Genomic DNA, 15,051 nt, shown 5'->3' on the forward strand with positions numbered 1-15,051 from the left:
TTGCTGGCATAGATCTCCCAGATCACTTAGCCCAGGATTTTACCCAAGAACCTTGGGATCGAGATCCGTGTTATTTAGTTGGCAGGACAGAGTCTGGGTGGTGGGTTTCACTGAGGTCATTTAATAACCCTGGTACTGTAGCTTTTTTGACCAGCCTTGAAATGGTTAGCAAGGACATTTGGTTCTGTGCTTCGCTGTAGATGCTGCCTGACCTCTTGATTCCAGGCCTAGCAGCCAAATAAGTTCAAACAAACTCATCCAAATGCTGAAGTGCTTATTCAGGCAAAATTCACTGTTTGTTTTCCTTAGGTAATGATTAAATGAAAACTGAATCAGGACTTCTGGTATTGGCCCCTTAGATGCTGGAAGACAACACTTTGGAGACAACTAATGGAAGATCAATGCCTAGGAATTCAATACACTATTTTTTTTTAGTTTTTATTTGTTTTATTATATATTATCTACAAGCACAAGCTTTCATATTTTTAATGTAAAAATGCATACAGATCATTATATATATAAAAATCAATGAGCCTTGTAGCAAACTGCCAGGTGCAACTGTCCCCAGGTTTGGGGACAGCTTGTCTGGATCCAGGTGCAAACCCAGTGGCTGATCCTCACTTCCATCATGGTTGCACCGAACTCCCAGATACAAAGATTCTCAAAGTTCTAGGGAAGTCTTGGTTCCTGATCCAGGTCTTGCAGCATGGGCATGACTAACTCTTCATCAATTGAAGATAAATACTTAAAAGCTTCATAAATGACAATCAACTTGTTGCAGGTAACAAGTATGCATTTCACCTTTCCTCTCCCCCTTTTTTTATCATCCTTCCCATCTTCTCTCCGCAGAAATAACAGGCAGAGGAGAGGAATTTAAAGTTAGTGTCATATATATACATTTCAATAGCAGCAGTAGAAGCAGAATTTAAACTCTTGATGTCTGCTGCAGAAAGGCTATGGAATGGGGTTCATGTTGCATTTTAGCTCAATTTGCACATTGTAGGAATATGCCACCTTTATAGCATAGCCAATAATATGTTGCAACATGGTGAGCAACGTAAATCAGATTGCATTTAATGTTATGTAATATGTATCAACAGATTATAATATAGTATAACTGGCTTGACAAGCAGCTCATTACACCAACGAGAAAATTAATGAGCAATTAAGTAAATTTGCATTTCTGTGGGAGGAAAGGTCACAAAATAGCGTTTTTGACTGAGTGTTTATCATGCTCGACAGTTTCCAAATTCAGTCTTTGCAAAGTAACATTACTATTTTTATTAGCATTTCTTTATATAACAAGTCATGATTACACAGTGGAACATTTACTTTCACTAGGATTTTATAATTTCTCTATACAGACACTATAAAAGAAGATATAATCTGCTGAGATCCTTCTGAAAAGTATTAGGGCCATAACTTAGCCTCTCCTTCCTTTGAACTCTCCTGATATGAATACGATTAATTTATGTTCTCTTGTCCTTCGTATATTACCTTTCTGTATTTCAAATGCAGCTCAACTCTGAACCCCAAGAAAGGTTTTCAGAGAAAAGAACTGTTGAAGTTGTTTTAAAAAGGGATAAATCAATTGCTTTGCATACCGACATAAAAACTTCCCTCTCAGCTATGTTGCCATGGGATTGCAGGTAAGGGTTCTGTTTACTTCGGATACATGCAATGACAGTGGTTTGAAAGATAACGGGATGAATTAGTGCCTCGACTTGCAAGTGCTCACTGTGGCTCCTACTGTTGTAGCATACACATTTGCACATTCAGGCCTCCAGCTAATGACTACGGCTGTGTGAACGGGCACTAGCCCTTTCTTTCACACTCGTATTGATGCTGCATTACTAATAGGACTAAACATGGTAAAACCTGTATTTTATTTTATTTTTAACAGAAGTTAGATATGAAAAATCGTTCGGGAACAGATGTGCCACGAAGATAGTGGTATCACCTGTTGAAAGAACCGCCTGCCCAGAAGCACATGGTAGAATTTCCATTGCAGTGTGTCTAGCTGATGTATGGCAACATACCTGAATATGAGGACTAAAATATAGACATTGATTCCAGAAGAGTGAAATGTTTTCACTATCTAGAATAGGGAAAAGAGAAAATAAACAACAGCACAAATAAAATATACATCAGAATTTGATGTTCTTTGATGCTGGTTGGGTAAAAGAGAATGCTTTAAAGAAATTTATTTTTATAAAGTATCTTTAAGCCAATCCTTTTGATAAAAGTCCTGACTTGGGACTTTTATCTGTCACAGGGATATACAGGCTTGATTCTCCAGCCTGTTCCACCACAGACATGGTTACCTATAACTGTATAAAGTGCTATCCAACCAGATATCCTCACCCTCCTGCATCTGCAGCAATTTGCATTTGATAATCTTTTGGTGTTACTTCCTCACAGAAGTGAATAACCATATGAGGTACAAAGCAGTGGAGAATCAAGTTGTAAGCACTTGCTACAAGGGGGCTGTTCCTAAAATAATACTGCAAATATTCCCAATTGTTATCCCAACCTTTGGCTGCAGTTCTATGTGATGACAGTCTGAGCTGCACACCACGCTGCCTAAAAGGATGCTACACAACTGGTGGGAGACCAGCACAATGTGAATGAAAATCTTCCAGTTTGTTGCATCTTTTAACACACAGTTACAAACCAAGTAGACAGGAGGCAAAACTTGACAGCTGGCTTAAATGAGATGTCTGAGGGAGGAGAGAGAGGATTAAAAACTGGACACCTTTTATCCCAGGCACCAAAATCTGATAAAGCACTTTCACTTCAATTTGCCAGATAAGTCATAAAAAATGTGCTGGTTTAAACCACAGAGTGCTTCAAGCAATCTGGAAGTTTAAACAGCTGGAAATTATGGCCTTTTGATATGGCAGTGGTGATTCACATCTGATTTACATTTGGGCTTACTTTGAATGCTTGCCTTCCCATGGATTCAGTTCTTCTTCAGTTATAAGATAGAGTAAGAGGAACAATTTGAATTGAAATAAGACCAAAGCAAAAATGTAAAAAAAAAGCTAAAAACTACCCATAACTAAATCAATAGTAGTGTGATTATTTTTTTGGTTTTATTTCCCAACTCATACACTCCTATTTCCCCAAGTACAGTACTGCAGTTTGAGGGGGAAATGCTAAAATGCGACTGGACTAGCTGATTATTTCTTGATGAATTCCACAGTTTCAGAGGATCTGGATAAGCAGCTGAACTTCAGCTCTTTCAAAATGTGTGTCTTGTTGGCTAAACACTCCATGAAATAGACCTTTCCTGCATTTTTTGCGTACCTTGCTAAGAACATCAGTACTCATAGATTTGGAAAAAATAACAAGGAAGGACAGTTTGGAGTAAAAGCACACAATGTGCCAATTGAGAGCTGGTGAAAGGTGACAGATGAACTTTCCAATACAATGCAGCAGCCTCTACACGTACTCAGTCCTTGAGAACACTGGTTGTAATGGTTGTTGATGGACTGAGGGCTGAATCTTGCTCTCCAATGGCTTCTGAGCAACTGGCTGGCTGGAAATCATGTTTAGGCACTACTGACTTGCAGGGGACTGGAGCCAGCCTTGTAGAAGCAGAAGATGCTCTGTCAGTGCCAATCCCCACAATCATCTAGTCCTTTGGAGTTTGCTTTTTTTCCCTTTGCTTCCTCCCCTCCCCCGCCCTATGTTAGCCAGAAGCAGTGTGGCTAAATACGTTCTGAAATAGGAAAAAAGTCTGACCCTGTGTTACTCAAAAAGTGGTGGTGTTTGTCTTTTTTATTTTTTTAATTGCAAAGCTTTGACCATTTTTAGTTAAGTGTGCTCTGCCTGCCTCATCCCTACTCCAAGCTAATATGCTATAAAATGCTTCTCTGGCTTAGTTCCACTCTTTTTAGCTGCTGATTTTGGTCAGCATCTTATTAATTGCCTGCTTGACATGGGTGGTGGAGCTTCGTCTCCGAGTCTTGCCCTGGACCATCTTTCGACGCCGTACCTCACGACAGAGCTCATAGAAGGCCTCCATAATGTTGCCTTCTCCTGTGCAAGCAGAGCACTCGTAAAAAGCACATGCCAGTTCTGTGGCCAGCTTTTCACCTTCCTCTGTGCTGACCTGCCTGGAGTGATCCAAGTCTGCTTTGTTCCCCACTAGGATCAGGGTGACATTTTTGGGTTTTTTAACTTCATCCAACAAGTTCTTAAGTGGCAGCACTTCTTCAAAGCTGCCTCTGTCCGTGATGTCGTAAACCAGAACAAAGCCTTCACCCCATCGCACGTGTCCTTCTTTCTGTATAGCATCCTCCTGCTTTGAAAAGACAGACACCAGGCTTAGGAATCTGATTTATGAATAAGACACCAGGCCTTCAGATAGATGTTGATCCTACAAAGCCATGTACATCTGCTTTATTTTATACTTCATGCACATCACTTTTTTTTATCATGTAGCATAGGTGATCTACTCTACCAAGGTGCCATGGACTACCTGTGGACAGGCTGGTAGCAGGCAATTAGAATAGGTCTCTGTTGAATGATACCCAGCACGTGAGCTGCACAGGACTGTGCAGCATGAGCACCTGCCATGCTGCATGTTTTGAAAGGAAGGGAGACCTGACTATGACAGAAGTTCTCTTCGTTTTGGTGGGAATCATGGACTGGGGTTTTCAAGCCTCATAACTTGACTGTAGAAATAGACTGTGACTTTGTGAATAAAAATATGTTGTTGGGTTGGCCCTTAATCAAGGAATGAGAAAAAAATAATTTTAATCCCAGAGTAAACCCTGCTTTGTTTGTTCTTCCAATGTTTGAAAACTTTAAGCAGGATTCCTTGCAGAAGGATCTGAATCCAACATGCTGGGTCGAGAAGCAAGCTGATGGTGATGGAGGAGCAGGGGCTTTGCTCAGAAGCAAATCTCCGTCCCTAGAAGCGGAGCACACCTGCCATACACCGCACTGCTGCCACCACCGCACTCCCCTTCCCTGCTGTCTATTTGAGCCAAGGTATTGGATAATAGTACAAGTACCCACGCACCTGACCAGCTGTATCTAGTATCTCCATGGAAACCACTTCATCATCAATGGTAGCTTGGTGACGATATGTAGACTCTAGAATAAGAACATATTTTGTGAAACATATTAAAAGAAAGTAAGGTGGTTTTTTTGTATCTTCCTTACAGCTACGCCAGCATAAGACCTGAGATATGATGTACGGCTTCACTAAACTTTATTTGTTGGAGCTCTTCCAGCCATTCTGGAACACACTCAAGGCCTCCATTCTACAATGGTGACTCTTCTAGATCTCCCCATATGGCACAACTCTTTCTTTCCCATGAGTTATTGCTGCAAAGGGCTGTGTCTGTGGACACTGCACCCTGCCGAACAAAAGGACCGAGCTTCCTGCAACAAAAAGCTCTGCAAGGCTGCAGCCTGTTTTCCATGTTTGCCCATAGGGAAGGCTGCCACCTGGAAAGCACAAATAATACTACCCTCAAAGCATCCAGCTCAACAGCCGGTCATTGTGTAGCCTGAAGTCTCACAAGATCAAAACCGGTATGGTTGCAGATCAGGCAACCTAACCACTAAGCTCAGGCCTTATACTATGATAAAATTACAGAACAGTTAGCTATTTTAGGAATGTCTCTTTGAAACATGCTGAAATCATCACATTCCCCTCTCCTAGCAAGGTCTCAAGCAGTGATTTCCCTGTGTATGATTTATAAGGATAATGAGTGGGCATTAAGCATTCACACTACGCTATAGGAATAAAAAGGGACCTATTTACTGTGCCCTAGGTTTTAGAACCAGGCAACTAATCAAAAAACTAATGACAAAAGGGCTTGGTTTATCTTAATGAGCTGCTAAGTTAAATTTGATAGTGTTTGACCCAAAACTTGGAAAATTATCTGTGCTAACATTCAGATTTATTACTGTTGCTAGCTCACAGATGTCCTATATCAAAAGACAAATGCATATGCTGTAAAACTGCAGCCAGGGACTATGAATGCTTTTCTGCTTTGCATTGTCAGAGATGCAATTCGTTTATTTGGTGCAAATCTCCTCAATAGGATGAAGGATATCTTTAAGGAAACACATTTCTTTAATTTGAACTTGTGAAAGGGCTCATGTTTGGTGAATGCCTTTTTTCCGTATGTACTTAAGAATGTCACCTTCATAATCATGAGTGTTTTGATGCTGTTGCTGCTACACACACTCTTCCCAAACCAAAAATGTCACTTCCCTCCTGTGCCACCTTAATTGCTGTAAGTAGCACAGCTGCCTCTAATAGGGACAAATGGTCAACGTAATTAGGCAGATGGCAAGCAATTTTGCTGTAGGGTTTCAGGCAATGAAGGCTAGTTTTTTTTAAAAAAAGCTGTAAATACCCCTTCTGTTTAGTATTGCAAGGCTGCAGAAGGAGTTGGAGTTCTACTGTTGTGATTCTGAGGCTGTACCTACACAGCAAAGTAAGATATACTAAGTCTGTCAGTGGTATGTCTCTGTCCCATTTGTGCACCCTGCTAGCTGCAGCGATTCCCCCGGGGAAATGCAGAAAAGCTAGGAGCTCTAGTTAGGTGTGGAAGCTGCAGTGATGCACCTTCAACAAGTTATTTCAGCAGCTAAAATATTCAGTGCTAGGTTGGGACTCCACGTCCAAGGTCATTTAGGAAATTATGCTTTGTTTCTTTGGGGGAGAGTGCTGTGAAGAAGAGATGGCTCACCGAGTAGGGTGATGTTAGGTCATTACTTGTATAGGCCTTCCAGTGCTTAAATGCCTTCAACCATTTGACCCTGCTTGACAAGTAGATGTTGCGAACTAGTCCATACAACTTGAGAAAGTGCTCATCCAACCACGCTTGCAGCGTATCTGTGAAATGTCCTTCTTAGGAGGCAGAGTGTGGTAGGTCATGTGGCTCTTCCTCGTGAAATGGGACAATAAATCTCAAGTAGACTTGTGCTCGCCACAGAAAAGTGGCATGATTCTTAAATGATACTTGAGTTCTCAAAATAGGACTCTGGCAGCACTTTATGGTGCAAGCTTAACTCACTTTGGCTGCTCACGTTGGGATGGAATTTGATCCTGGATGAGTAGGACTGGTTTGGGTCAGATTAGTGTAAATAAATCTTAGTAAATGTGTGTTTGTTCCTGTGCTTTGGAATGTGTGGTAGCTGGGTGAATTTTAATGAGGAGTGTAAAACAGCTGGATGTTTAAAGCATTTTTTTGATGTAATCACATACATAGCTTTTTCAAAGGAACAGAAACATCTGAAGAATCTGGCTGTCTTGTAAGTTACGAGCCCTGAAGTTGTGATTTCCAGTCTGTTCATATTGATTCCATGGTACTTCACAAACATATTGCCTTGCTTTGGGATTTATTAATATAATTTTCTCAGTTGTATTTTTTTTTCTTTAGACATACAGCTAGAGAGAAATTAGATGACTTGAGATACCTGCTGGATCCCTAACTGGAACCACTGACAGTGCATGTGTCTGTGTCTCTGCTAAGCACCCTCGACTCCTATTAGAGTTGATGAATTAAAATAGGTGCTGGATATAGCTTGTCTGATCTCTCTTCTCAGATAAATCACGCCTCAAAAGCACTTAGAAGTCTAAAATTCATCAGATGAATCCAGGCTGTAAATGTCTTACGTTTGCATCATCATGGTGAAGTAGAAAGAGCAAAGTGTAACACTGTACCAGTGGCTCCCAAGATGACTACAGGCAACTTTCTAAGCTTCAGATTGTCATTTGCACCAGGTGATGCCTATATGTTATATCTATAGCAATATGGCTAAAACCTCAGCTAGAAATGAAACTGCAGAGCTGTGTTTTGCTCTTAGTAGACTCAGTGACAAAGCTGCTAGCCTCAATGCTGTCGGGGAGCTGCTGCTGCTGACTGAGCTGTGCTGTGCCTTACGCTGCTAGCGCTGTGGAGAGAGCTGTATTTGGTGTTTGATTATAAGTAAATCTGACCCGTTCATGTTGGTTTGGGGGTGTGCCATGCTTCTAGCCATATTCCAAATAACAAGATCAAAGGTGCTGATGGTTGCGGCTTTGAAAGGTGATGGCAGATTTCAGGGTCCCGCTTGGATATAAAGCTGCCATCCCCCAGGACTCCTGCTGTGCAAAGTACTTTTGGTTCTCACAATCCTATCGTTTGAAAAAATGTAGTTTATTCCAGAAACACTTAGAGCTGTCAAAAGGCCTGAGAAACATTTTGGAAAGTGGTGGCAGTGGGTTTGGTTTTAAGTGTATAATATATTGCCACAATAATTCATTAATAGGAACTGGATAAAATTTTTAAATTACCATAGCTGCTGAATAATTGTGGAAATAATGATTGGAGATGGGAATTAAAGATCTCCCCTGGGGCTCTCTGTGTTGATAAGTGTATTACAAATCTCCCTATTCTTCTGAGCAATATGATTTTAAAAAATGTAGGGAAAAAAATACTAAAATAGAGAAAACTTTGAAGCCCATGATCCATAGACTGTCCATAGATATGATATTCAGTCACAGGTTGACCATATCACATCCTTGTGCAGTGCTTATTGGATATTTATTATATATGTGGGGTTTTTATTAAATATGTGTATATTTAATAGAGTTTGGGCTTATAAGTCTTAAATGGTCATTTGTCAAACCTATTTGTGCAGGACTATCCTGATCTATTGAATATATCTGTTTCAGAAGTTTGTATTTTCTAAAGAAAAACTATTATCTGAGAAGTAATTCCTAGTTCTTGGTTTAGATTTGTAGTGATATAAAAAGCTGTTTTCAGTACTTGTTTATTTTGAACAGGCAGTATATATCGAGGTATGTCACAGCTCTGGAAGGAAATATTTGCATTGGAAGGCTTTATTGCTTTTAGGAAAACACTTGTAATAGTAGGTAAATCAGCTGAGATGGAGCAATGACATACACCGTTTCACATGTAGATTTAAGGAACTGCCTGGTCTCTTTTGTTTGCTTTTAAGTACATAGGGACACAGACTCTGTTTCCATTTAGAATTTTAGTTCATTTTTGTCAAGAAAGGTTAATAAAACAAGGACATATAAAAATGCTCTAAGCAACTTTGGCCGCATGGTGGCTTTTAGCCAACTGCATCTGAGAACAGCAAGAGACCTAGAGAAAGAGCTTGTGTAATAATTACAGCTGATTGTCCAGACCAAAAAGCTTCAGCTAATAGGCATGAACTTCTAAATTCTGGTTAAAGTCTTGTTGGATGGCAATGGAGCAGTATGTTTTAAAAAGACTAAAATTTCCCATAATTATTTCTGATTACGTAATAAAGGTTTTGCTGTTTGGTTTTTGTTTGGGGGGTGTGGATGGTTGGGGATTTTTTGGTGAATTTTTTGGTGGGGTTCTTTTTTATTTTTTTTAAAATTAACTCCCTGCTTGCTTAGACTTCTGCAACTTTTGACATCTGTCAGGATGTAGCTCTCTATCACATCTGAAAATAATGACACCCCACAGGGAAAAAAAAACTTAGCACCAGGGTTAGTAGTGGAGGTGTTTGATATGTTCTCGAGAGCTTTCCTTGAGCCTGCCTTTATGAAATCTGTCCCCCTCTGCATTTCCTTATTGCTTCAGGAACCTTTAACATTTTAGAAAATCCCTGTAAGTTGAATGTACCTTCCTGACTCAGAAAGTTTCTCCAGCCTTCTTCCTTCCCCTACCACAGATCTTCTCAAAACTCAGCTGAATGTATTTTTTTTGATTGCGTCTGGCTTTTGCTTACTCCATCCATTATTTACCTTACAGGAGGGGTTTTATTTTGCAACCGTCAGTGGTTTTACAGTAAGCACAGTACTGCCCTTGTGTATTTAGAACGTATTTCTAATGCTAATGCATTCTATCCTCACACATCTCTTTATTAACTGATACTACAGACCCAAAAATAAGCATAGTTGGGTGATTTATCAATAACACCATCAAATGACATGCCATGCGTTGTTATTGCAGTCGTTGTTATCACATGTAAAAGAGGAAAATTAGTAAAAAGAAAGTTTCTGACAGAAAACTCTGTGACACTGACAGCTCTGATAATTGGACTTGGACTCTTCAATGCTGTGAGTGTTTCTGCCTGTGTAACCCCGAGAGTCAGGAAATACAGAAGGAAAAGTTTCAAGAGGTTGTACAGTACCTGTGATGTGCTTTATTTGTATGACTGTCATACTACATGAACAATCATGTCAAGCTAGAAATTTAACCCAAAAAGTATATGAAAAAAATAAGGTGTTTGTTTGCAGTGATATTTAATTCAACTCTAGGAACTCTAGCCTACTTCACACGTGGTTTGCCATTATGAGTGCTGCTTTTGGAATTGATACACTGGTGTGCAAATGCAAAGGAGTTTCCTTTCTAACTTCATTTTTGGCTCTATTGGCTGCCTTCTGCAAGGCTCCATTTGCTGTACTCAGAGTCGTGACTACAGTACAGCAGGTATTCACAAACCAGTCAGATTAAAGCTGTGCACAAAAAAAGTCATATGACAGGCACTGCGGGCAGTGTGTCTTAGCTTGCTGATCTGCTTTTAGCTGTTTTCTGTCCAAGATGAAACTCTCAAATATTTCTGTCCTGTATAAATGCAGGCTGGGCAGAGGGTAGAGACCCTATAAATGCCCCTGCGGAGGCACAGAGCAGAAGAGCCAGCGTATACTGGGCAGGCAGCAGCCATGTGCCTCTGCTGCGGGGCTGTCCCAGGTCCTGTTGCCCTGCAGATGGGCAAAGACTTATTCGTAGAATCTTAGAAGAAGATTCAGGTGCTGTGGGGGCTCATGGGAGACAAAGCATGCCCTGTGGAGCACAAGGATACATGCAAAAAAAATAGCTACCACAGTAGGTAATATGGATAAAAAATTCAGAAGAAATGAGGCTTCATCATGGTTGCTGCTTAGTGAGCAGTTTGGGATTTATCACATTTTCCTACTTAGTCATGCAGAGCCCCACGAGACAATGAAATTCTCATCTTGGTATGAAAGGATCTGTGGCATCTCCAGAATTTGCTTTTTAGGTAGAACACATAGAAGATATAAAACTAATCTACAGAAAAGCATTTTTTTTCTTGATGCGTTGACATTTTCATTGTACAGCATTTTGGCCACCAAATAGAAATGCTAGAATACAGATTTCTTGAAGCTCTAAAAAAAAAGTTATGTCTATTTGTAAGCCTCTGCGGCATATGTTTTTTCTCCTGTGTGCGAAGACTGGGTTTCTTTAAAGGAGAAAGGAGCGGTGTTACTTTTCCTTTCCTATAGGTTCTTTCCTCACCAGCTTTTACTGAGACAGGCAGAGAAAACATGTACAGATAGCTGGGAACTGGGTCTGTCAAAGCATGCTAAAACAAAACCAACAAAACCAAAGCAGTGCTAACTAGTAGGGAGTAAACGTCAAGGCTTTAACTGTTTCTTAATTTTTTCAATTTAACCTTCCACCAACACTAATCAGAGATGTTAGCTCCTGGTAGGAGTTATGCCCATGACAAGTTTAAGACTAAATAAACCATATTTTGCTACACTTTTTTGTTTGATTGTGGCAAGAAGTCTTTGTTAGTGAAGCTCTGAGCTTCATCTTATTTCTGCCAATATAAATGAAAATTAACCAGTGAGACTTTTCTCACACCTAAAACAAAAAAAGCAAAAGCCTGCTCTCCTGAAGGTGCAAAAGCGAGCAGTGGAAACTCTACTCACCTGCAGAAAATTTCAAAGTATGATGAGCAAGAGAAGTAAGGGCAAAATATTTTGTAGCTGTAGCTACAGCAAGAACAGTCACTGCCATTCCTGATTTTTGCTGTCTGTTGAGCTACTGTAAAAAGGCAATATTTTTATTACTGGCATCAGGAATATCTTCATCTTGAGACTCATGTGAAATAAAACAAACCACATTGTCAGGTAACTGCTTCCCATGTTATTTTAAGCATCTTCCTCTGCTGCTCTGAATTACAATTTCATCATTTCAAGTCTTTGTTGAGCATTTTAGAAGCCAGTGTTGGGGTTTAAGGTGCTCTAGGCCATACCGGTCCATTTCCTTACAAACACCTCAGAGGAATCAGGAATACTTTCGCGGCTCATTGCCATACTACATTCAGTATAAATTCCTACTGCTGAGGTATAAAGTAAAAATGATATAACGTATTAAATGTGTATCAAGTGAAGTAATGTTTCTACTGTTTTGAAGCTGGAAAAACAGAAACCCAGGAAGATGCCTAGGAAGGCACAATCTGGGCTGTTGAGGGCTGGATCCCTTAAGCACTGAGGCAGAAGGAATGAGTAATTTTGTTAGTAAAAATTGAGGATACTAATAGCTAGAGTCTGGCTTGAAAATAAGGCTGTTTTCCAGCAGTTTATTAAGCGTCTGCACATTTGTCATGGCACTCCTTGAAACGCAGATTGGCAGCCATTCCTCCTAGCCCCAAATGGTTGGTTACCGTTACACCTCACTTTGGCTGAAAGCCCGCACTGGACCACATATGTTACTCCTAGCTCGTGCTTAGGTAAGTTGTAGTTGTCAACATGAGTCTTCAGACGAAATGTGCAGAAGGCAAAGTTTTGCAAGATGATGGCAGAACTCTCTCCTCTTTTGCTTGCTATGGAAAATGGTTATTTTTAACGGTAAGCGTGTTGATGATCTGGTCTACAGCACTGTGTAGACTGCAGTGTCCCGTTGTGCAGCAGGAGGAAGAGGGCTGGGAGGGAAGGCTTCTCCAGGCTGCCTTCCTCCTGGGGCTGCTGGTCTGTCAACCTTTACACCCTAGGGCTGAAGGGACCATCAGTTGATGATTTATTAACACTTATCTTTAGTATGGGGTCCTTTGTTAAAGGTTCTGTTTGCTGTCTGGGCAGTTTCTCAGCTGCGCTGCTGGGAGTCAGTATTTTTATGGTAGAGGCAGGCAGTAAACCTTTAGGAGTGTTAAGACAAACTTGCTGAGTGAGCCACAAGTAAAGAAAACTAGAAATCTGCAACATACAAAGATGTGTTTCTTCAGCTTGTGATTTGCAGCAGGGAAAGCAATCCTGGGGATGAAGAGTCTGTATTCAGATGGTATTCCAGCTGCCCAGACAATGTGTTAGCTGAATAAACCAGAGAGCAAAGGCAGTCCTTGGGAACAGTATTTGGACTTAAGCTTTTTATCATGGCTGTGTTGGCACAAAATTAACCCAGAAAAATAGTTCTTGCATCTTCTCTTTTTAAAGTAAATTATTCTTAGTGAGGTCTTGGCTCCCACTGCTAAGCTGTTCCTAGTTATTGACCATTTTGATGGAAGCTAGTTTGGATATATTCCCACTCTGCTCTACTGTTTATGTCGTTTGTACAGATCTGTATTTATCAGGTGCAGAAAAGAAACTCAGGTTAGCAATATTTTCTAGTGTTGTAATGTTAAATGCGTTATCTATGGTATCTGCAAGCTTCCCTTGTGACCTCTGATTTATATAATTTTGCTAACGGAACCCCCAACTACAGATGTGGTTATACAGGCAAAACTACCCTTCTAATGTAAAAATAGTCTTCCTTGCAACCAGCTTTGCAATGGGAATAGCTTTCTTGCCAATGTAAACGATACCTTTGCAGAGTGATTTCTGCTGTTCTTGCCACAGCAGAGAAATTTGTAAAGTTTGGAGCCGGTCAATAGGAGATGAAGTTCTCTGCTGTGAGATAATTCAGGGCACTTACAGAGGTGTCTGTCTCCCTCCCTCAAGCACTTGTTTATCTAGTGTATCTTTCTGAAGCCCTTTGGCTGTTTCATGTTATGCTGGAGAAAAACAGTGCTATCATGGGCCTTTCATAATCAAATTAGTGGGAGAGCAAATTGTACTACCTTATCTCCTACCTTTGCTGCTTTACTGATACCTACACATTTTACCACTGTTTGATAGTGTCTTACAGTCTGTCTGTCTCTTGCATTAGATAGGACTTTTTAGAAACACCAACTCAGGTTTTCTCCTCTCCCAGTAGAAAAAGAGTGACAAAACCCTCAGTGACTTAAAATGGAAGAAATGCTCTTTAAAAATGTCACCATTAATCTACTAGTCCTAGCAGACTTACAATTTTTCTTAAGACTCATGTTTCTTTATGGTTACCTCTGCTCCTTCAAAGTAATGAATAGCCTTTTCTCTGTCCCATTCAAATTAAATAAACTCCTATGCTTTCAGTCTCTGCCTTCATAGACAGAGCAGTCTGTTATGCACTGTTCTGCTGAGTATCTGCTCAGAGACATTTTTCCTTACAGAAGATTAGCAAAGTTGTATGAAATATGTGAACAGCTAGAGAAAGGCATTTAGGGGTAGTGTGAGAAAGCCAACTGACTTTTGGAAAGGTCAACGAATATATGATCTCCTTTGGTTGCTATTATTTTATAGGTAGACTTTTGTTTCTGTGTTTCTGTGCAGCTTTGATATGTGATTAACTCTATAAATACCAGTTACTTAAAGGATTTACAACCTTTCTATGAGATGAAGGATTTTGCAGGTGGGAAACAGAGGCAGAGAGACTGTAGGCAACACATCAGTGACAAAATCAAGGAAAGAACTGAGGAACCTGTCTCCTGCACTTCCTTGAGGTTTTATTTGTTTGGGTTTTTTTCCCCTGTATCGCAAAATTGGCTGGTTTAAGTCCCTCACCTCAGAAAGCATCTGATTCCCCCAACTGCACATAAAAATGCTAATTCAGTACAAATGACACAACCCCGTTCATAAGCCCCTCTTTTTTTCTTTTTTTTTTCTTTCTTTTTTTTTTTTTAATCTTGGATATCCCAGCTCTGTTTCTAGTTAAGCAAATTGTTCTGGCTATGGTACAACGAATGCATTCTCAGAGAAATACTGCAAAACATTTTTAAAAGCACCCACTTAGCCATAGCTATGATGAATTTTCGTCTTTCATCATTTGATCCATGAGAGTGTCCCTGCATGTCACAGCTTACAGAGGCAGGTAATTTGCTGTTGCCCGTAAAGTATTCTGCAGGCTGTGAGTGCTGTCTATCTACTGCTGTGATAACTCTTTGGGCTTCCACCTCCTTTTTTGCCCGCCAGGAAAAAATAAATTTGCCAATTCC

At 40.2% G+C, this 15,051-nt stretch overlaps 1 protein-coding gene across 3 annotated transcripts in view; it reads right to left on the reverse strand.

Moving 5' to 3' along the window:
• Positions 1–1,254: 1,254 nt before the first annotated feature.
• The window catches only part of RERG (RAS like estrogen regulated growth inhibitor), a 108,838-nt gene continuing 95,041 nt past the window's right edge, over positions 1,255–15,051 (reverse strand). For 2 of the 3 annotated variants that reach the window (XM_055808989.1, XM_055808990.1), the window contains 2 exons: positions 5,033–5,106; positions 1,255–4,309 (listed from right to left, as the gene is read on the reverse strand). In XM_055808989.1, coding sequence (XP_055664964.1) covers positions 3,899–4,309; positions 5,033–5,106 — 485 coding nt within the window. In that variant the 3' untranslated portion in view covers positions 1,255–3,898. The remainder of the gene's footprint in view (positions 4,310–5,032; positions 5,107–15,051) is intronic. The other variant, XM_055808991.1, reaches the window with a different exon arrangement.

Source organism: Falco peregrinus, chromosome 6, assembly GCF_023634155.1.
Source record: "Falco peregrinus isolate bFalPer1 chromosome 6, bFalPer1.pri, whole genome shotgun sequence".
Lineage (NCBI taxonomy): Eukaryota > Metazoa > Chordata > Aves > Falconiformes > Falconidae > Falco > Falco peregrinus.